Source organism: Oncorhynchus kisutch, linkage group LG28, assembly GCF_002021735.2.
Source record: "Oncorhynchus kisutch isolate 150728-3 linkage group LG28, Okis_V2, whole genome shotgun sequence".
Lineage (NCBI taxonomy): Eukaryota > Metazoa > Chordata > Actinopteri > Salmoniformes > Salmonidae > Oncorhynchus > Oncorhynchus kisutch.
In genome coordinates this window covers 33640916-33662177 of record NC_034201.2, presented here as the reverse complement: position 1 = coordinate 33662177, position 21262 = coordinate 33640916, and the positions used below count along the sequence as shown (strand labels likewise).

General features: G+C 43.6%; 1 protein-coding gene across 2 annotated transcripts in view; it reads right to left on the bottom strand.

Annotated features, from left to right (window-relative positions):
* Positions 1 to 10599: 10599 nt before the first annotated feature.
* Positions 10600 to 21262, bottom strand: part of arhgef12b (Rho guanine nucleotide exchange factor (GEF) 12b) — a 119129-nt gene continuing 108466 nt past the window's right edge. For both annotated transcript variants that reach the window (XM_031808628.1, XM_020463944.2), the window contains 11 exons: positions 20910 to 20987; positions 20683 to 20758; positions 20040 to 20207; positions 19252 to 19339; positions 17310 to 17384; positions 15554 to 15648; positions 14997 to 15305; positions 14516 to 14833; positions 14052 to 14272; positions 13001 to 13073; positions 10600 to 12499 (listed from right to left, as the gene is read on the bottom strand). In XM_031808628.1, the coding sequence (XP_031664488.1) occupies positions 12489 to 12499; positions 13001 to 13073; positions 14052 to 14272; positions 14516 to 14833; positions 14997 to 15305; positions 15554 to 15648; positions 17310 to 17384; positions 19252 to 19339; positions 20040 to 20207; positions 20683 to 20758; positions 20910 to 20987 (1512 nt within the window). In that variant the 3' untranslated portion in view covers positions 10600 to 12488. The remainder of the gene's footprint in view (positions 12500 to 13000; positions 13074 to 14051; positions 14273 to 14515; positions 14834 to 14996; positions 15306 to 15553; positions 15649 to 17309; positions 17385 to 19251; positions 19340 to 20039; positions 20208 to 20682; positions 20759 to 20909; positions 20988 to 21262) is intronic.

Below are 21262 nucleotides of genomic sequence, written 5' to 3'. Positions count from 1 at the left end.
GTCATCATGTCAGGTAGTGCTGAGGCATGGTCCTAGGGCTCAGGTCCTCCGAGAGAGAGAAAGAGAGAATTAGAGAGAGCATACTTAAATTCACACAGGACACCGGATAGGACAGGAGAAGTACTCCAGATATAACAAACTGACCCTAGCCCCCCGACACATAAACTACTGCAGCATAAATACTGGAGGCTGAGACAGGAGGGGTCAGGAGACACTGTGGCCCCATCCGATGACACCCCGGACAGGGCCAAACAGGAAGGATATAACCCCACCCACTTTGCCAAAGCACAGCCCCCACACCACTAGAGGGATATCTTCAACCACCAACTTACCATCCTGAGACAAGGCGCAGTTTAGCCCACAAAGATGTGGGTGACGCACCCCTCCTAGGGACGGTATGTAAGAGCCCTAGTAAGCCAGTGACTCAGCCCCTGTAATAGGGTTAGAGGCAGAGAATCCCAGAGGAAAGAGGGGAACCGGCCAGGCAGAGACAGCAAGGGCGGTTCGTTGCTCCAGAGCCTTTCCGTTCACCTTCACACTCCTGGGCCAGACTACACTCAATCATATGACCCACTGAAGAGATGAGTCTTCAGTAAAGACTTAAAGGTTGAGACCGAGTTTGCGTCTCTCACATGGGTAGGCAGACCATTCCATAAAAATGGAGCTCTATAGGAGAAAGCCCTGCCTCCAGCTGTTTGCTTAGAAATTCTAGGGACAATTAGGAGGCCTGCGTCTTGTGACTAGCGTACGTGTAGGTATGTACGGCAGGACCAAATCAGAGAGATAGGTAGGAGCAAGCCCATGTAATGCTTTGTAGGTTAGCAGTAAAACCTTGAAATCAGCCCTTGCCTTGACAGGAAGCCAGTGTAGGGAGTCTAGCACTGGAGTAATATGATAAAATATTTTGGATCTAGTCAGGATTCTAGCAGCCGTATTTAGCACCAACTGAAGTTTATTTAGTGCTTTATCCGGGTAGTCGGAAAGTAGAGCATTGCAGTAGTCTAACCTAGAAGTGACAAAAGCATGGATACATTTTTCCGTCACGTGGGGGGGGACACCGATCTCGTAGAGTTTTTAACCTCTCTTAGGTAGGGGGCAGTATTTTGACGTCCGGATGAAAAGCGTGCCCAAAATAAACTGCCTGTTATTCAGACCCAAAAGCTAGGATATGCATATAATTGGTAGATGATTTGGATGGCAAACACTCTAAAGTTTCAAAAATGTTAAAATTATGTCTGAGTATAACATAACTGATATGGCAGGCAAAACCCAGAGGACAAACCATCCTCCCCCCAAAAAATTCAACCTACCTCTATTTTCAATGGCTATCACTTTTATTATAAGGCCAAGTCCTCCCAGATTACAGTTCCCAGGGCTTCCACTAGATGTCAACAGTCTTTGGAAAGAGTTTCAGGCTGTTTTTTGGAGAAAAAAAATCTAGGTGTCTCCCATTTTGGCTGTAGTGTTTCCAAGCGAGTGGAAGAGAGCACGTTCTTTGGTATTTTTCTCCGTTAAAGACAATAACTATTCTCCATCTTAAATTTGTATAGTTTATTTACATATTAGGGTACCTAAGGTTTGATTATAAACTTTGTTTGACTTGTTTGGGAAAGTTTATTAGTAACGTTAGGGATTCATTTTGTATGCATTTTGATGGAGGGAAACTGGGTGGATTATTGACTGAAGCGCGCCAGCTAAACTGAGTTTTTATGGATATAAAGAAGCACGTTATTGAACAAAATGACCATTTGTGATGTAACTGGGACCTTTCGGAGTGCCAACAGAAGAAGACCATCAAAGGTAAGGCATTTTTTATATTGCTATTTCTGACTTTCGTGTCTCACCTGCCTGGTTGAAATATGTTTTTTTATGTGTTTGTATGCGGGGCGCTGCCCTCAGATAATGGTTTGCTTTCGCCATAAATCCTTTTTGAAATCTGACACAGCAGCTGGCTTAACAAGAAGTTAAGCTTTATTTTGATGTATTACACTTGTGATTTTATGAATGTTAAATATTTATAATACTGTAGTTTAAATTTCGCGCTCTGCAATTTCACCGGATGTTTGCCAAGTGGGACACTAACCTCGCACCTGCCCATAAGAAGCTCCTTTAGCACCTCAGTCTCAGTGACTGACTGCAGAGAGAAACTTTGCAGCGGGAGCAGGGGAAAAAGAGGAAGGAGCATTGGGGATAGTGGCATTAGAAAGGGTGGGAGATAAGGAAATGTTGGACGGGCAAGGAGGCATGGCTGAGTCAAATAGGAATTCTGACTTAATTGCAGTGGTGATCAAAGAGCTCAGCCATGTGCTTCTTGTCAGTAACAACCATATCAACTTTAAGGGACATGCGCAGCTGTGAGGAGGAGGGTTTATTCTCCAGGTCTTTAACTGTTTTCCAGAACTTCTTGGGGTTAGACCCACAGAGAGAGAACTGCCTCTTAAAGTAACTAACTTTGTCCTTCCGGATAGCCTGAGTGCACTTACTTCTCATTTGCCTGAACGAGAGCCAGTCAGCCTGAGTATGCATGTGCCGAGCCTTTCTCCAAATGGAATTCTTGTGGAGTAACTCTGCAAGATCATAATCGAACCAAGGACTGAACCTGTTTTTAATTCTCATTTTCTTTATGGGGGCGTGTTTGTTAACAATACCACTGAAAATATATAAAAAATGTGCTTGTCTTTCAAAAACAAGGACATTTCTAAGTGACCTCAAACTTTTGAACGGTAGTTTATGTCAATATATTTTTCTATATGTGTTGGATTTTTGATAGTTTGTTTTATTAAAGCAGAGCATTGGCCTGCTGAGAGCAGAGCTGAATAGATGTTGGAGCTCTTCATGGTCTGTCTCCGTATGGCAGTGGATCACTGGATCTCTGAGACTCTGAGCTAGAGAGACAGTATTTGAACAGCAGGCAAGATGTAGTGATTTTCTGTAATGTGTAGCATGTAATCAAGTTTTAATGAAGTGTGGTTATGATGGTTCCAAGACTCATGAAAGAGACTTAGAGATTGCATTTGATGAGGATTAATGACTTGTGCCAATGTGAACTTTTAATAAGGTCAGTACCTCTCCATACATTCTCTACATGGCTTCTGACCACATTTGTTGATAAAGGGAAATATTCAGGGCATTGTTACCCAGGAAAAGTGCACAAAATGAGTCCAAGGTGGCAGTAACTTAGTGGAACATTGTCATATGAGTTGATTTTCTTTGGAAGCCCTTCACTGAAAGTGTCCCCATAAAGTCACACAGTGTCTGTTACTGGCCAAAATCCTTTGTTATCAGCCTTGGGCTGGCTAGAAGATGCCAGCCTGCACATCACTGTAAGCTTACACACACCACACACCCACCAGGGATCCCAGGAATCTCAGGGATCTCAGGCAAAATGTAGGACACCATCTATTTCCATCAAAATCTTAGTGGGATTTAACTTCACCCAAAAACTATTTCCAGAAATGTGCTAAATGTGCATGAAATACGATAGAACAAAATATTCTGAGTATAGGGAAAAGCCATTAAACATCCTAATCTCCTCTATATGGCATCCCCCTTTCTTTCCAGTATGTAAGGTTACAGTATGTAAGGATACTCAAACAAATGGGTGGATGACTACACTTACAGTGGGGCAAAAAAGTATTTAGTCAGCCACCGATTGTGCAAGTTCTCCCACTTAAAAAGATGAGAGAGGCCTGTAATTTTCATCATAGGTACACTTCAACTATGACAGACAAAATTAGAAAAAAAATCCAGAAAATCACATTGTAGGATTTTTTATGAATGTATTTGCAAATGATGGTGTAAAATAAGTATTTGGTCAATAACAAAAGTTGATCTCAATACTTTGTTATATACCCTTTGTTGGCAATGACAGAAGTCAAACGTTTTCTGTCAAGTCTTCACAAGGTTTTCACACACTGTTGCTGGTATTTTGGCCCATCCCTCCATGCAGATCTCCTCTAGAGCAGTGATGTTTTGGGGCTGTTGCTGGGCAACACAGACTTTCAACTCCCTCCAAAGATTTTCTATGGGGTTGAGATCTGGAGACTGGCTAGGCCACTCCGGGACCTTGTAATGGTTCTTACGAAGCCACTCCTTCGTTGCCCGGGCTGTGTGTTTGGGATCATTCGTCCTGGTCCCTTTGCAGAAAAACAGCCCCAAAGCATGATGTTTCCACCCCCATGCTTCACAGTAGGTATGGTGTTCTTTGGATGCAACTCAGCATTCTTTGTCCTCCAAACACGAGTTGAGTTTAAAAAAAAGTTACATTTTGGTTTCATCTGACCATATGACATTCTCCCAATCTTCTTCTGGATCATCCAAATGCTCTCTAGCAAACTTCAGACGGGCCTGGACATGTACTGGCAGGATTTGAGTCCCTGACGGCGTAGTGTGTTACTGATGGTAGGCTTTGTTACTTTGGTAACCAGCTCTCTGCAGGTCATTCACTAGGACCCCCTGTGTGGTTCTTGGATTTTTGCTCACCGTTCTTGTGATCATTTTGACCCCACAGGGTGAGATCTTGCGTGGAGCCCCAGATCGAGGGAGATTATCAGTGGTCTTGTATGTCTTCCAATCCCTAATAATTGCTCCCACAGTTGATTTCTTCAAACCAAGCTGCTTACCTATAGCAGATTGTCTTCCCAGCCTGGTGCAGGTCTTTTGTTTCTGGTGTCCTTTGACAGCTCTTTGGTCTTGGCCATAGTGGAGTTTGGAGTGTGACTGTTTGAGGTTGTGGACAGGTGTCTTTTATACTGATAACAAGTTCAAACAGGTGCCATTGATACAGGTAACAAGTTGAGGACAGAGGAGCCTCTTAAAGAAGAAGTTACAGGTCTGTGAGAGCCAGAAATCATGCTTGTTTGTCATACTTATTTTCCACCATAAATTGCAAAAAAAGACATAAAAAATCCTACAATGTGATTTTCTGGATTTTTTTTTCTAATTTTGTCTGTCATAGTTGAAGTGTACTTATGATGAAAATTACAGGCCTCTCTCATCTTTTTAAGTGGGAGAACTTGCACAATTGGTGGCTGACTAAATACTTTTTTGCCCCACTGTATATGATAAACAGAGAGTAGCAGCAGCGTAAAAAGAGGGGTTGGGGACACACACAATGCAAATAGTCCCGGTAGCCATTTGATTACCTGTTCAGGAGTCTTATGGCTTGGGGGTAAAAACTGTTGAGAAACCTTTTTCTCCTAGACTTGGCACTCTGGTACCGCTTGCCATGTGGTAGTAGAGAGAACAGTCTATGGCTGGTGTCTTTGACAATTTTTAGGGCCTTCCTCTGACACCGCCTGGTGTAGAGGTCCTGGATGGCAGGCAGCTTAGCCCCAGTGATGTATTGGGCCGTACGCACTACCCTCTGTAGTGCCTTGCGGTCAGAGGCCGAGCAATTACCGTACCAGGCAGTGATGCAACCATGCTCTCGATGATGCAGCTGTTGAACCTTTTGAGGATCTCAAGGTCTGCCATGAGAGGTGACTGTATAGTTCCCCTAAGGAAAAGCACCTTTAGTAAATCTGCATTCTCTGTGAGAGCTTCCCATGTCTGGAATACACTGCCATCAGACACACATAACTGCACCACATATCACACTTTCACAAAATGCTTGAAGACATGGCTAAAGGTCAATCAGATTTGTGAACATGGTCCCTAGCTGTGTGTTGCCACTCCATGTTGTCTGTTGTCTGTAGCTTGTGAGGTGTGGAAACACTTTGTTGCTTTTATGAATTTTGTCTTGCTGCTTTTTGTTTTATGCTGCTCTGTCTGTATGCTACGTCTTGCTTGTCCTATGTTGCTCTGTCTGTATGCTGTGTCTTGCTTGTCCTATGTTGCTATGTCTTGCTTGTTCTATGTTGCTCTGTCTGTATGCTATGTCTTGCTTGTTCTTTGTTGCTATTGTCTATATTGTAATTGTTTTTAATAACCTGCCCAGGGACTGCGGTTGAAAATTAGCCGGTTGGCTAAAACCGGCACTTTTACTGAAATGTTGATTAATGTGCACTGTCCCTGTAAAAATAAACTCAAACTCATCTCAGAATCCATGCAAAATCTTTTTAGTTTCCTAAGGGGGAATAGGCTTTGTCGTGCCTTCTTCACGACTGTCTTGGTGTGTTTGGACCATTCTAGTTTCTTGTTGATGTGGACACCAAGGAACTTGAAGCTCTCAACCTGCTCCACTACAGCCCCGTCGATGAGAATGGGGGCGTGCTCGATCCTCCTTTTCCTATAGTCCACAATAATCTCCTTAGTCTTGGTTATGTTGAAGGATAACTTGTTATTCTGGCACCACCCGGCCAGGTCTCTGACCTCCTCCCTATAGGCTGTCTTGTCGGTGATCAGGACTACCACTGTTGTGTCGTCTGCAAACTTAATGATGGTTTTGGAGTCATGCCTGGCCATGCAGTCATGGGTGAACAGGGAGTACAGGAGGGGACTGAGCACGCACCCCTGGGGAGCTCCAGTGTTGAGGATCAGAGTGGCAGGTATGTTGCTACCTACCCTCACCACCTGGAGGTGGCCCGTCAGGAAGTCCATGATCCAGTTGCAGAGGGAGGTGTTTAGTCTCAGGATTCTTAGCTTATTGATGAGCTTTGAGGGTACTATGGTGTTGAACGCTGAGCTGTAGTCAATGAATAGCATTCTCACATAAGTGTTAATTTTGTCCATGTGGGAAAGGGCAGTGTGGAGTGAAATAGAGATTGCATCATCTGTTGATCTGTTTGGGCGGTATGCAAATTGGAGTGGGTGTAGGGTTTCTGGAATAATGGTGTTGATGTGAGCCATCACCAACCTTTCAAAGCACTTCATGGCTACGGACGTGAGTGATACGGGTCTGTAGTCATTTAGGCAGGTTGCCTTTGTGTTCTTGGGCACAGGGACTATGGTGGTCTGCTTGAAACATGTTGGTATTACAGAATGAATCAGGGACATGTTGAAAATGTCAGTGAAGTGTCGTGGAAATTTCCTCTATTTACCAAATCATGGGAGCAAACCACACACACAAGTCAGAGTTAGTTATAAAAGTCCATCTTTAATTATATAAGCTCTATAGCATTTTGACTTTCAACAGTTCAGTATCTCTAATGAAAAGTTGAGAGTCCCCACACAATGGCAAAATGGGATCCTTTATAGCAAAGATCACACATAGTCAGACAGCATAGACATAATTCATCGTTCAGCTTTGTCTCCTTTCCCAAACCCCAGAACCATAAACCAATCCTCCATATCAACAGGCATATATCAAATTGTCATTTAGATACAACCCACTCTAAATACAAACTCCTGGACAACTCACAGAGAGGAGAATGAGGCTATAGGTTAAGATAGAAACAACATTAGAGGGAGCATATAATGATTCCAGACACTGCCACCCTCCTTTCTCCACTGGGAAAGGTAGGGCGTAAAAGATATGTTTACACATGATGACACTTTGACCTCTCCCCTCTCAGCGGCCCATGCAACATAGTCTTGACATAGAACAGATAACTGCAACCTCGCCATAGTATAATACAAAAATACCATTCTGATGAGAATTAACTTACACACATTAGATAAATATAAAACATCTTACATATGTTACCAACAAATTCTGAATCTTCCACGACAGAAGACACGTGCCAGTTGGTCAGCACATGCGCGGAGGTCTTACTCAAGTTGGCTATGGAGAGCGCGATCACACAGTCGCCCAGAACAGCTGATGCTCTCATATGCCTCAGTGTTGGTTTCCTTGAAGCGAGCACAGAAGTGATTTAGCTCATCTGGTAGGCTCGTGTCACTGGGCAGCTCGCGGCTGTGCTTCCCTTTGTAGTCTGTAATAGTTTGCAAGCCCTGCCACATAAGACGAGTGTTGGAGCCAGTGTAGTATGATTCAATCCTAGCCCTGTATTGACGTTTGGCCTGTTTGATGGTTCGTCGCAGGGCATAGCAGGATTTCTTATAAGCTTCCGGGTTAGTGTCCCGCACCTTGAAAGCGGCAGCTCTACCCTTTAGCTCAGTGCGAATGTTGCCTGTAATCCATCGCTTCTGGTTGGGGTATGTATGTACAGTCACTGTGGGGGGGACATCCTCAATGCACTTATTGATAAAGCCAGTGACTGAGGTGGTGTACCCCTCAGTGGCATCGGAAGAATCCCGGAACATGTTCCAGTCTGTGATAACAAACTGTTGTTTAGCATCTGCTTCATCTGACCACTTTTTTTATAGGCCGAGTCACTGGTGCTTCTTGCTTTAATTTTTGCTTGTAAGCCGGAATCAGGATAGAGTTGTGGTCGGATTTACCAAATGGAGGGCGAGGGAGAGCTTTGTACGTGTCTCTGTGTGTGGAGTACAGGTGATCTAGAATTTTCTTCCCCCCTGGTTGCACATTTAGCATGTTGATGGAAGTTTGGTAGAACTGATTTAAGTTTCCCTGCATTAAAGTCTCCGGCCACTAGGAGCGCCGCCTCTGGGTGAGTTGTTTCCTGTTTGCTTATTTCCTTATACAGCTGACTGAGTGCAGTCTTAGTGCCAGCATCTGTCTGCGGTGGTAAATAAATAGCCACGAAAAGTATAGCTGAAAACTCTTTAGGCAAGTAGTGTGGCCTGCAAATGATCACAATATACTCTACTTCAGGCGGGCACAATCTAGAGACTTCCTTAGATTTCTTGCACCAGCTGTTTACAAATATGCACAGACCCCCCCCCCCACATCTTACCGGATTGTGCTGTTCTATCTTGGGGGTGCAGCGTGTATCCCGCTAGCTGAATATCCATGTCGTCATTTAATTTACGATTCCGTGAAACATAGGATATTACAGTTGATGTCCCGTTGGTAGGATATTTGTGATCGTACCTCGTCTAGTTTATTGTCCAATGATTGTACATTGGCGAGTAGTATTGACGGTAACGGCAGCTTTCCCACTTGCCTTTTCCGGACCCTGAACAGACATCCGGCTCTTTGACCTCTGTACCTGCATCGCTTCCTCTTGCAAATAATGGGGATGTTTCCCCTGCCAGGTATTTGGAGAATGTCTTGTGCGTCTTGTTTGTTGAAGAAAAAATCTTTGTCTCATCCGAGGTAAGTGATCCCTGTCCTGATATCCAGAAGCTCCTTTTTGCCGTAAGATATGGTTGCAGAAACATGATGTACAAAATAAGTTACAAACAACGCAAAACCCCCCACATAATAGCACAATTGGGCGCCCGTAAAACTGCTGCCATTTCTTCCGGCGCCATCCCTTCAGCAGGGCAGGTTTTTATATGGTATAGTTTATAAATGTTACCTCATTGGGCTCCCGAGTGGTTCAGCGGTCTAAGGCACTGCATCTCAGTGCTTGAGGCATCACTAAAGACCCTGGTTCAATTCCAGGCTCTATCATAACCTGACATGATTGAGAGTACCATCAGACGCGGCACAATTGGCCCAGCGTTGTTAGGGTTTGGCAGGGTTAGGCCGTCATTGTAACTAAGAATTTGCTCTTAACGGACTTGCCTAGTTAAAAAAAAAGGTTAAATAAAAATAAAACAAAATCAGCATAGCAGGTATCTAAACTCACTGGCCAGTTTATTAGGTACACCATCCCGTTCACAAAAACAGATCGCTCCTACCGACATTGAGTCAAGTGGCCATGGCTTGTTATATAAATCTGGCAGACAGACATCGAGGCATTCAGTTACTGTTCAAATGAATTTTAGAAACACTGGCCAAACCAGTGACCTAAGTGACCTTGAGTGTGGTATGATGGTTGGTGTCAGGCACGCCGGATGGATCCAGTATCTCAGAAATGGCTGCCCTCCTGGACTTTTCACGCACGACATTGTCTAGTGTTTCCCGAGAATCGTGTGACAAATAGAAAACATCCAGTCAGCGACAGTCCTTGTTGACAGTGCCAAAATGTTACAATTCAGATTGAAATCAGTTGATAAGTATTCACCCCCTGACCCAATACATATTAGAATGTCCTTCTATGAGGGTGCATACTGCCACCTGAATTGTGTTGTTTGAACCATTATAAAACAGGTATAAGGCCAAGGTTGGTGATTTACTGCCACCTGCAGTTATGGAATGTTTGCTCACAAGTATAATTCAGTGGCTGATCCCTCCTCATGACCTGGATGGAATTATGTGATCCTTAACTCATGGGAAGTCTCACCCAGTTGACTTGTTCAAATGGTTTAAGTCATCTATGGTGCTGTCCATGCTAAAACAGGCTTTTGGCACTAGGGTCATCTATACATCTCTATGGATAAACTCTTACAAGCGCATCGCCAACATAAATTCTATAGTGGACAGGGTACAACTCTAACCTGCGTCAGTGCTTTTCTTCTCTCGGTTTTCCTTAGATTTTGACACTATCTTCTGTATGACAGAAAGATTACAGGTCAAATCATGGCCAACATGTCCATGCCAGACTGTTCAAAAAAATGACCTTGACCATACCATACAGATACCCATCTTAAAACCCCAAAGAGCAAGCAATGCAGATGTAGAAGCACAGTGGCTCGGAAAAACTCCCTAGAATGCTCATAAAATGAAACAAACATTCGTAACAAGAAGATATACCAATATATACAGCAGTATTTTCACATCCAAGCACAGAGAATAACGCTCCACCATCAGTGTTTCCAGCAAGCTTCTTTAATGATATTTGAACATTTTAAGTTGTGTAGTTTTGGCCGATATTCCAAACTCAAAATTTCCCTCCCTTTACACAGGAAGATTAACTTTCCTTTCATTTTAATACAATAGATAGTCAAATTTAAATCTCTCACCTAAAATAACTATTTACGTTTTCAACAGAGCCAGAGACCATAATAATAGTGCTCACAATAATATAATAAAAATATAACGTCTAGACAAAAATAATAAAAAGACAGATTACATTTAATATTTTAGGGATACGTTGCAGTCTTATTCTCTCCTGGTTTTAGTAGTTTCTGTCAAAGTAATACATGATTGTATAATGTAGAAAGCAGGAGAGAAATGTTGTTTTTCTTTAAAGATTGCTCTTATTTTAAGAGATGCAGTGTTTTTCATAACTGTTAGTCATTTTTTTAAAACATTTAAAATAGTCCATAGAAGTCCTTTTCATCCAAGTCTTCTGGCTGGTGAAAGTAATATATTTGTTGTGCCAGTCTTTTCTCAATCCAACCATGAAATTACACAGGTCCTGTGCTCTCACCCCAGAAGCTTATTTATGAGACTTCCTCAGTAGCTCGTACACAAAGGACGATGTACAGTAACGTAGAGAGTTTAGTTCCAAAACCAGAAAAATTGAAGGTATACGGAAACTGGGCAAAGAGCTGGGGGTGTTCCCCGATCCAGGAGGGTCCCTATCAATTAGGAATGGATGAATACTACATGACTTCAGAGGGAAGTCAATAACTCTAATGACAGACTGTCCTCTTGTATTTTGCTATATCACACCACGCGCTTCCCAAGAGCCACAACTCAAGCCAGAGGAGATACAGCCACACCAAAAGGTGAACAAATGGAGCGCTTACCGGTATACTGTTATCACCTCACCACTGGCAGTATATCACTGAAATATCTCTCAAGAAAATGGAGTTTGTCAATTTATTCTTTCACCATCTACTGTGAACAAGACCAAGGCTTCATGCTAAGGATGCGGGTTAGTGAGATCCACTAAATCACTTGAGGACCTATTAAAGGGAGAATCCTAACTTAAGGGAACATTTGACTTAAGTGGAGGTTACAATAGGAATCCCCCCTAAGTGATTAAAGAATTACTTCAGGATGTCTTAAGATACCTAATCAAAATCTACAAGGCTTTCAATGTTGTAGGCATGATGGGGTGGGGGGGGGGTCACTTAACATAGTATTACGTTTAGAAAAAAACACGGATTAAACTTGCCATTTTTTGTTAGAGTGGAATTTGATCAATCATGGAATGATTCCAACTGAAGAGGTATGTAATATTGATCACCCTCTCCACCCCGCATTCTCACTCTGCTAAGCCTTTGTCATGGTGGTCCTCCAGGTCCAAACCATTAACCACAACACAGTTGTGCTTTAAGTTGGACTATAGCATCACCTACAGTTGTGTTTCTGACCCCCGATGGATATATTAAAAGTGGTGTGTTCCGAATGCTGAATGCACGTGAGCAATGGGAAGATGGCACTCTTATCCACAGGAGGAGAAAGAAGCGGGGGTTGAAAAGTAACTTCAATCCCTATCTACTAATATCCTGATGGTGGTGGTAGTCAGTACACTTTGAGCAGCACTTGTGTTAATTTCCAAAGTGGGGTGTTTGGGGGTGGAATGGTCCTAGTGAGAACGCTGTGTGAGTTGTGGCGTTCTTTTCCCTGATTGCCATTTGTGCTGGGGGGGGGGGGGGGGGGGGGGGTCCCCTGATTGTTCCAGTCTCCACTGTGGGCCACAGCAGTATGGGAGGTGGTGGGCCTCCAGAGGACAGGAAGAGGTGTCGTCCTCCGTGTCCCTCCTTCGTCCTCTTGTGGTGGAGGGGAAGGGGCTCTGTCATCACTAACTATTATCTGAAGAGCGAAGCGAGAGAGACAACAGAAAGAGAAATAATAAACACATATTTTGATTTTGCTTTCCTCATCGTGTTTTTCTCTTTGATATTTGACCACAAAACCTATACTTATGATAACCAACAACACATCTGGTTTTAAGTTGTGATACGTATTCTGTTTGTTGTCCCGTGTGTACGGTTTACTCAAACTTCAATGCCTGCAGAAATAACTATGTATCGGTGGAGCACAAGATATATCTACGCGTATGTACTCCAAAAGCCCTTTCAAGCATCCTGTGCATGTGAACTACTGTTGTATCTGTTCATGATAAGTATCAGGGTGCGTCCCAAACAGCACCTTCTTCCCTATAAATTGCACTACTTTTGACCAGGGCCCATAGCGCTCTCAAAAGTAGTGCAATTTATAGGGAAGAAGGTGCCATTTGGGACGCACACGGATACTTTACTGATAAAGAGTACAGAGTGTCATATGGGATGCAGTATCAATAATTCACAGTACCTTTGTTCTCCTCTGTGTCAGTAGCTGTTTCAGTCAGCCTTTGGCGCAGTTCATTATACTTGGTCTCCACTTCCTGAAAGCAGATTGTTGACAGAAACTTAGAACATATGGTAGAACATATGAATATACAGATGGATAAAATTAGTGTATGGGTAGATGGCCCCATACAGTAAAACAAATAGAATAGTATGAGCAAACAGGCAGATTGACAAACAGATGTCTTGATCATGCCGCGTGAGAGACTGCATGATAGACATTGAATAACTTTACCTATAAAGCCCTTCTCATACATTTCACTCAAAGCGCGAGTTCTGGGCCGAAGATGCCCTGGGGCACACATCAAAGATCAGCTAAGAACAAAAAACTGACCTTAGCATTTGAAGCCAGGTCTGATATATCTGAAATCTTTCAAATACTTTAAAGCTGCAATATGTCAGTTTTTGGAAGAGCTGACCAAATTCACATAGAAATATGAGTTATAGATATGTCATTCTCATCGAACGCACGTCTAAGAAGCGGTATATCTGTTCTATGTGCGCTATTTCTATGCTTCCCATTGTTAAGTTTCGTTTTCACGTCTTTTACTTTCAGTTTTGTACACTAGGTTAAACAGCTGAAAATATCACAACGGTTTAGATGGTACAATTATTCTCTACACTATGCTTGCTTGTTTTGTCACAAACTGAAATTTGTGACATTTGGCAATGAGGCACTTTAACTACTTCCCCGGAGTCAGATGAACTCGTGGATACCATTTGTATTTCTCTGCGTGCTGTTTGACTTAAGTTGCTAACTAGTGCCAAGCAGATAGCCATAGACTGACAGTTATTGTGCTAAGACTGATTAGCATTGGCGCATGAAACTACCTCTAACCTCCTTCATACTGGACAGAGATATAAAAACGGTATCCACAAGTTCATCGAACTGTGGGGAAGTAGATAAAGGGCATTATTGTCAAAATCCAGAGGTAATGATTTCAAATAGTATTTGAACCCAGGTCTGATCTAGGGGGGGAAACTTCATGTTACTTAAAGGGGGGTTGAATGTGTACCTTCAGGTGCTGCAGGTTGGCCTGGAGCAGGCGGATGTGGGTCATGACCTGTCGTCTGAGTTTGGGGCCGGCACCCCCTGTCTGCGAGGATGAGGAGAGCAGCTTCTTCAGGTCGATGTCCGGGCCCCATTGGGCCCCACCCCCCCCGCCACTCGCCTGACCGTCATTGTCCGTGCTGCTCTCCCCCGAGGCCCCGTAGCCCTCCAGGACCATGTAACTGCCTGGGGAGGGAGAGGGAGAGACGGTTGGAAATGGGTAAGTTATGCCCACCTGAGTACTTTAACTTCCACAATTAAAAAGGAACCTCAAACATGCTATAAAAGCAACAGTATATCCTAACTTCCACTTAAGTAGAATTAGGACTTTGTCTCCTATTGACAACGATTCATGACTAAGTGAAATACTACTTAAAAAGGGGTGAATCCCCTGCCGCTTTTCTGCCTTGAATGTCCCAGTTGGCTCACCGTATTCCTCTGAAGTCTCAAAGAAACCTGTGTCCCCAGACGGTAGTTCATTGGACCCCAGGGCCTCCTCCTCCCTCCCTGCCTCGGTCTTCTCCGAGGCGCCGTTCTCCGAGGAGCCAGTAGAGGGTGCTGCTACGCTGCTTGGGGCCGAGATACTGTTGTTGTCCTCTGGGCCCCTCAGGGACGTGGTCCTCAGCAGGCGGCCTCCAGGGGCTCGGCCCTTCCTCTGCTCCTTTTCTTTCCCCTTCTCTTTGTCCTTGTCGCTGCCCTCTGCTCTGCTCGTCATGTGGTTGAGAAGGACCTGCCTCAGGGCGGCCACTGGGATAAGGAGAGAGAGTCAGCGTGGCTACAGGGTCATGTTCATTAGGCTAAGAAGAAACACTCATTTTCAGTTTGCGTTGCAAAACATTTAGTGTGCCATTCAATGTGTCATTCTATCACTGTATGTGATATTGTTCTAAGGCTAAGGCAGTGAACTCACAGGTTCTTAGGGCCTCCTCGGCTCTGGAGGGTGGCATGCCGAAGGCGTCATCGGGATCCTCGTCGTCGATGGCGATGCCCAGGCGTGACCTCTCCTGGAGGAAGGGCAGTCTGTCTGCCAGCTCTCCATCCAGAAAAGCTTCAACTTCCTCCTCATCTACCTCCTCCACTTCCTCCTCCTCTTCTTGTTCTTTTCTTCTGTCTGGCAGTGGCGAGTCCTCTTCTTCCTCGTCGTCTGATTTGACACTGTCAAATGGGTTGGTCGATGTGGGTGTGGGTTGCAGACCCGGCAAGGAAGTGACGTCTTTTTCTAGGGGACACAGATACATGGGTAATGAAGGTGTGTTACAGCTGCATGAAGAATAGTCAAACTCACATAGCTTTTCATAGGGTAGATGTTTTTTTTAAATTGTTGTTAGATACTACTACACCGTTGGAGCTAGGAACACAAGCATTTTGCTACACCCGCAATAACATCTGCTAAATATGTGTATGTGACCAATAAAATTTGATTTGATTCGATTTTTGAAAATGTATTAAATGTCTAGTTATTGATACCTGGGGACTGGGTACATCCCATGGAGGTGCGCTCAGGGTCTTTGTTCAGTTTGGGCACCCCCGTGCTGATAATCTCTACTGCGTCTCGCTCCACACTGCAACACACATGCCAAACGTATGCACGCACACACAAACGTAAATTATAAACTAGGGCGATGTGCCTTTTTTCATTAGAAAGCAGAGTGTATAAAAGTACATATAAAATATACACTGCTCAAAAAAATTAAGGGAACACTTAAACAACACAATTTAACTCCAAGTCAATCACACTTCTGTGAAATCAAACTGTCCACTTAGGAAGCAACACTGACAATAAATGTCACATGCTGTTGTGCAAATGGAATAGACAACAGGTGGAAATTATAGGCATTTAGCAAGACACCCCCAATAAAGGAGTGGTTCTGCAGGTGGTGACCACAGACCACTTCTCAGTTCCTATGCTGATGTTTTGGTCACTTTTGAATGCTGGCGGTGCTTTCACTCTAGTGGTAGCATGAGACGGAGTCTACAACCCACACAAGTGGCTCAGGTAGTGCAGCTCATCCAGGATGGCACATCAATGCGAGATGTGGCAAGAAGGTTTGCTGTGTCTGTCAGCGTAGTGTCCAGAGCATGGAGGCGCTACCAGGAGACAGGCCAGTACATCAGGAGACGTGGAGGAGGCCGTAGGAGTGCAACAACCCAGCAGCAGGACCGCTACCTCCGCATTTGTGCAAGGAGGAGCACTGCCAGAGCCCTGCAAAATGACCTCCAGCAGGCCACAAATGTGCATGTGTCTGCTCAAACGGTCAGAAACAGACTCCATGAGGGTGGTATGAGGGCCCGACGTCCACAGGTGGGGGTTGTGCTTACAGCCCAACACCGTGCAGGACGTTTGGCATTTGCCAGAGAACACCAAGATTGGCAAATTCGCCACTGGCGCCCTGTGCTCTTCACAGATGAAAGCAGGTTCACACTGAGCACATGTGACAGACATGACAGTCTGGAGACGCCGTGGAGAACGTTCTGCTGCCTGCAACATCCTCATGACCGGTTTGGCGGTGGGTCAGTCATGGTGTGGGGTGGCATTTCTTTGGGGGGCCGCACAGCCCTCCATGTGCTCACCAGAGGTAGCCTGACTGCCATTAGGTACCGAGATGAGATCCTCAGACCCCTTGTGAGACCATATGCTGGTGTGGTTGGCCCTGGGTTCCTCCTAATGCAAGTCAATGCTAGACCTCATGTAGCTGGAGTGTGTCAGCAGTTCCTGCAAGAGGAAGGCATTGATGCTATGGACTGGCCCGCCCGTTCCCCAGACCTGAATCCAATTGAGCACATCTGGGACATCATGTCTCGCTCCATCCACCAACGCCACGTTGCACCACAAACTGTCCAGGAGAGATCCCTCAGGAGACCGTCCGCCACCTCATCAGGAGCATGCCCAGGCGTTGTAGGGAGGTCATACAGGCACGTGGAGGCCACACACACCACTGAGCCTCATTTTGACGTGTTTTAAGGACATTACATCAAAGTTGGATCAGCCTGTAGTGTGGTTTTGCACTTTAATTTTGAGTGTACCTCCAAATCCATACCTCCATGGGTTGATAAATTTGATTTCCATTGATAATTTGTGTGATTTTGTACATTCAACTATGTAAAGAAAAAAGTATTTAATAAGAATATTTCATTCATTCAGATCTAGGATGTGTTATTTTAGTGTTCCCTTTATTTTTTGAGCAGTGTATATAAAACGCAAACAAGGCCAGTGTGAACTCACTCGGTTTGAAGTAAAGGTATGATGTGTGTTTTCGTCTTCATGGTTTCTGCGCTCTGCGTTATCAGACACTGCCACCTAGTGGATGGGAGGAGTTAATGAGAAACAGACCAACCATAGAAATAGAAAGCGAGCCCATCCTGTCTTCCTGGGAAGTGTACCATCTACAGTGACTTCAGAAAGTTCTCACACCAATTTACTTTTTCCACATTTTGTTGTTACAAAGCGGGACTAAAATGGATTTAATTTTCATTTTTGGCCAACGATCTACACAAAATGTATTAAAAAATGTATGAAAAAAAATATTAATATTCACCACCCTGAGACAATACAAGTTAGAAACACCTTTGGCAGCGAATACAGCTGTGATTCTCTAAGAGATTTGCACACCTGGATTGTACAATATTTGGCCATTCTTTTTAAAATTCTTCAAGCTCTGTCAAGTTGGTTGTTGATCATTGCTAGAAAGCTACTTTCAAGTTTTGCTATAGATTTTCAAGCCAATTTAAGTCAAAACTATAACTAGCTGTATTCCCAAAATTTAATTTCTTTGACACATTTTTTACAGTATTATTTAAGTGGCTTGTCGCAAACATGATGCATGTTTTGGAATATTTTTTATTCTGTACAGGCATCATTCTTTTCACTCTTTCATTTAGGTTAGTATTAAAGGTCCCCAAAGCACACACATCCCTGGGTCGCTCCTCTTTTCACTTCACTGCAGCTAGCGACTGGGACAAGCTGCAACAAACACTCAAACTGGACAGTTTTATCTCAATATCTTCAGTCAAATACTCAATCATGGACACTCTTACTGACAGTTGTGGCTGCTTTGCATGATGTACCTTCTTGCCCTTTGTGCTGTTGTCTGTGCCCAAAAATGTTTGTACCATGTTTTGTGCTGCTACCATGTTGTTGTCATGTTCTGTTGCGACCATGCTGTGTTATAATGTGTTGCTGTCTTGCTACAGTATGTTGTTGTCTTAGGTCTCTCTTTATGTAGTGTTGTCTCTCTTGTCGTGATGTGTTTTGTCATATAAATACATATACATACAACAATTCAAAAGTTTGGGATCACTTAGAAATGTCCACATTTTCTGTCCATTAAAATAACATCAAATTGATCAGAAATACAGTGTAGACATTTTTAAACAGCAGATAATAAAACAAAAATGGAATATCAGTGTTCCAATGGCACGTTGTGTTAGCTAATCCAAGTTTATCATTTTAAAAGGCTAATTGATCATTAGAAAACCCTTTTGCAATTATGTTAGCACAGCTGAAAACTGATTAAAGGAGCAATAAAACTGGCCTTCTTTAGACTAGCTGAGTATCTGGAGCATCAGCATTTGTGGGTTCGATTACAGGCTCAAAATGGCCAGAAACAAATAACTTTCTTCTGAAACTCATCAGTCTATTCTTGTTCTGAGAAATGAAGGCAATTCCATCCGAGAAATTGCCAAGAAACTGAAGATCTCGTACAACGCGGTGTACTACTTCCTTCACAGAACAGAGCAAACTGTCTAACCAGAATAGAAAGAGTAGTGGGAGGCCCAGTGCACAACTGAGAAGGCCAGCATCCCGGAGTCGCATCTTCACTGTTGATGTTGAGACTTGTGTTTTGCTGGTACTATTTAATGGAGCTGCGAGTTGAGGACTTGTGAGGCATCTGTTTCTCAAACTAGACACTCTATTGTACTTGTCCTTCATGAGCAGTTTTCTTCCTCTCCGTCAGCTGAGTTTGGAAGGACGCCTGTATCTTTGTAGTGACTGAGTGTAATTAAGAACTTCATCATGCTCAAAGGGATATTCAGCATCAACCAATAGGTGCCCCTCTTTGCGAGGCATTTAAAAATCACTTTTGCAATCCTAGTTCCAGCCAGGTAACAACTGACTGGGATGCATGAATAAAGTGACTTTGGGATGAACAGACAAACAGACTTACGTTCTTTGCTCGGACACGGTCTGGGCCATCAGCTCATAGATCTGGGCTCCGTTGTCGGACATAGACAGCACAAAGAAGGACTTGTTGTCTGACAGGAGAAGAGACAATATCATTAGAACATACATTATATTGACAAGTCTTTACTATGTTGTCTTTCCTCTCCAAAGTCCACTAGATATAGCCTGGTCCCAGGTCTGTTTGAGCTGTGTAGCCAACTCCAATTTCACATCAGTAAAACAGAATGTGAGCTATTGCAAGATCAGGCAGGTTCCAAAAAGCTTACGCCAATAGTCACTGTCATGCCAAACATGGTGGTTGGCAAGACTGCACAAACAGATCTGGGACCAGGCTACTACAGACATGTTGCTTGAAGCAATTTGATAAGATATGATTCCAGGAGCCTTTTCAGTGGGATGCAACAGTCAGAACAACACAGATGGAAACGTAGCAAATAGATCAATAACTATATCAGATTTAAAAATAATTCACACTAAATAGCCCCCTTAATAGGGAAATAACAGTTGCTACATACATTTGATTAATTCTTCAAGAATAAAAAACTTAAATGCCTCATGAGCTTAGTTCAACTGTCGTACCCCTTCAAAACCCAAAATATAAGTTTGTGGTTAAAACTATAATGTTGATACAATGGATTGTCAGTCCTTGCATCTATAGCTCTGTCTATGAATTTGAGGGTGGTTACATTTCTCCAGCCCCATCCCTTAGCGTTTTACTGAAACATAAAGGAGGGAAAACGCTTTAATATTGTTAGAACTGAATGGACACACCGGTGGCTACCGAGCGCACCAGCACGGTGTTGAGGTTGATGATGGGGCTGAAGATGTGCTTGGTGTCGGCGGTGCCCGCCAAGTTCTTGCTGTGGCACTTGAGGACCAACCGCTCGTCCTGCTTCTGCAGCAGCACCAGGATATCCTCCAGGAGCAGCGTGTACAGCTCTGAGGGCACAGGAGGAAGTTCAAGGTAACACTTTTGTTTTTATAACCAAATGGCATCACAGACACTGAAATACATTGATAAACATCATTGAAATTCATGACAACATGACTCAAGTTGTTGATTCATTGGTATGGCATGGGGAACATTTGGTTTCTCTCAGTCCTGGCATTTGGTATAGAGAGAAGACGGTTTACAACACACAGAAAATCACTTACACTCAACAGGACAAGCTAGTCCTCATGTGGGCTAAAACTACTATAGCATGTGAACCCCGGGTCTTCTTCTCAGTCTTCTATTGTATGTTGTAGCCTACTTAGCTTTTCAGCATTGGATGAGGACAACTCTAGCGTACCAAAAGGCTAAGCTGAAAATGGAAATAGCAATTGTCCTAAAGGTAAAAAAGTATTATTATTCTCTACATGATCAACATTTCTACACCGCTAAAACACATTCTGTTGAATTATGGGTACGTACCGATGGTCTTGTCTTTGTTGACCTTCCAGGAGAGAGGTCCCTCGTGCACCATCTTCTTCTTGGTCAGGTCTAGACTCTACACACACGCACACACACACGTCAGAACAGGCACCTTTCTACAGCTTTAAGCCAACGGGGGTTCTTGTCAATGAGAATATGTCCAATTAACTTCCCTGGTCAAATAAAGGTAAATGCATGTAAATAAATGGAGACACGAGTAGTCTCACCTTGAACTCTGAGATCATTGGGTTCTCACTCTGTTTGAGAGAGGACAGGTCCAGGCGTCTCTGGTAGTCCTCTAACCTCTGTAGGGAGAGGAGCACACACACTTATACTGGCTAGACAGTATACAGTTAGAACACTCATTTAATAGGATCTAAATGCTATTCAGTCCCTTAGCTGATATATTCTGGTAGAAAGGTAGCAGGCACAAGAGTTGTACTGTTTACTACATTTTGCATTAATAGAGTTCAGACAGAAAACTCACATATTATTTTAACCCTTTAAGAAACCAAAATAGATGACAAAACATCTCTGGTATTGGTGTTTAGCTCTGCTCCTTCATGGGAGCTAACTGCCA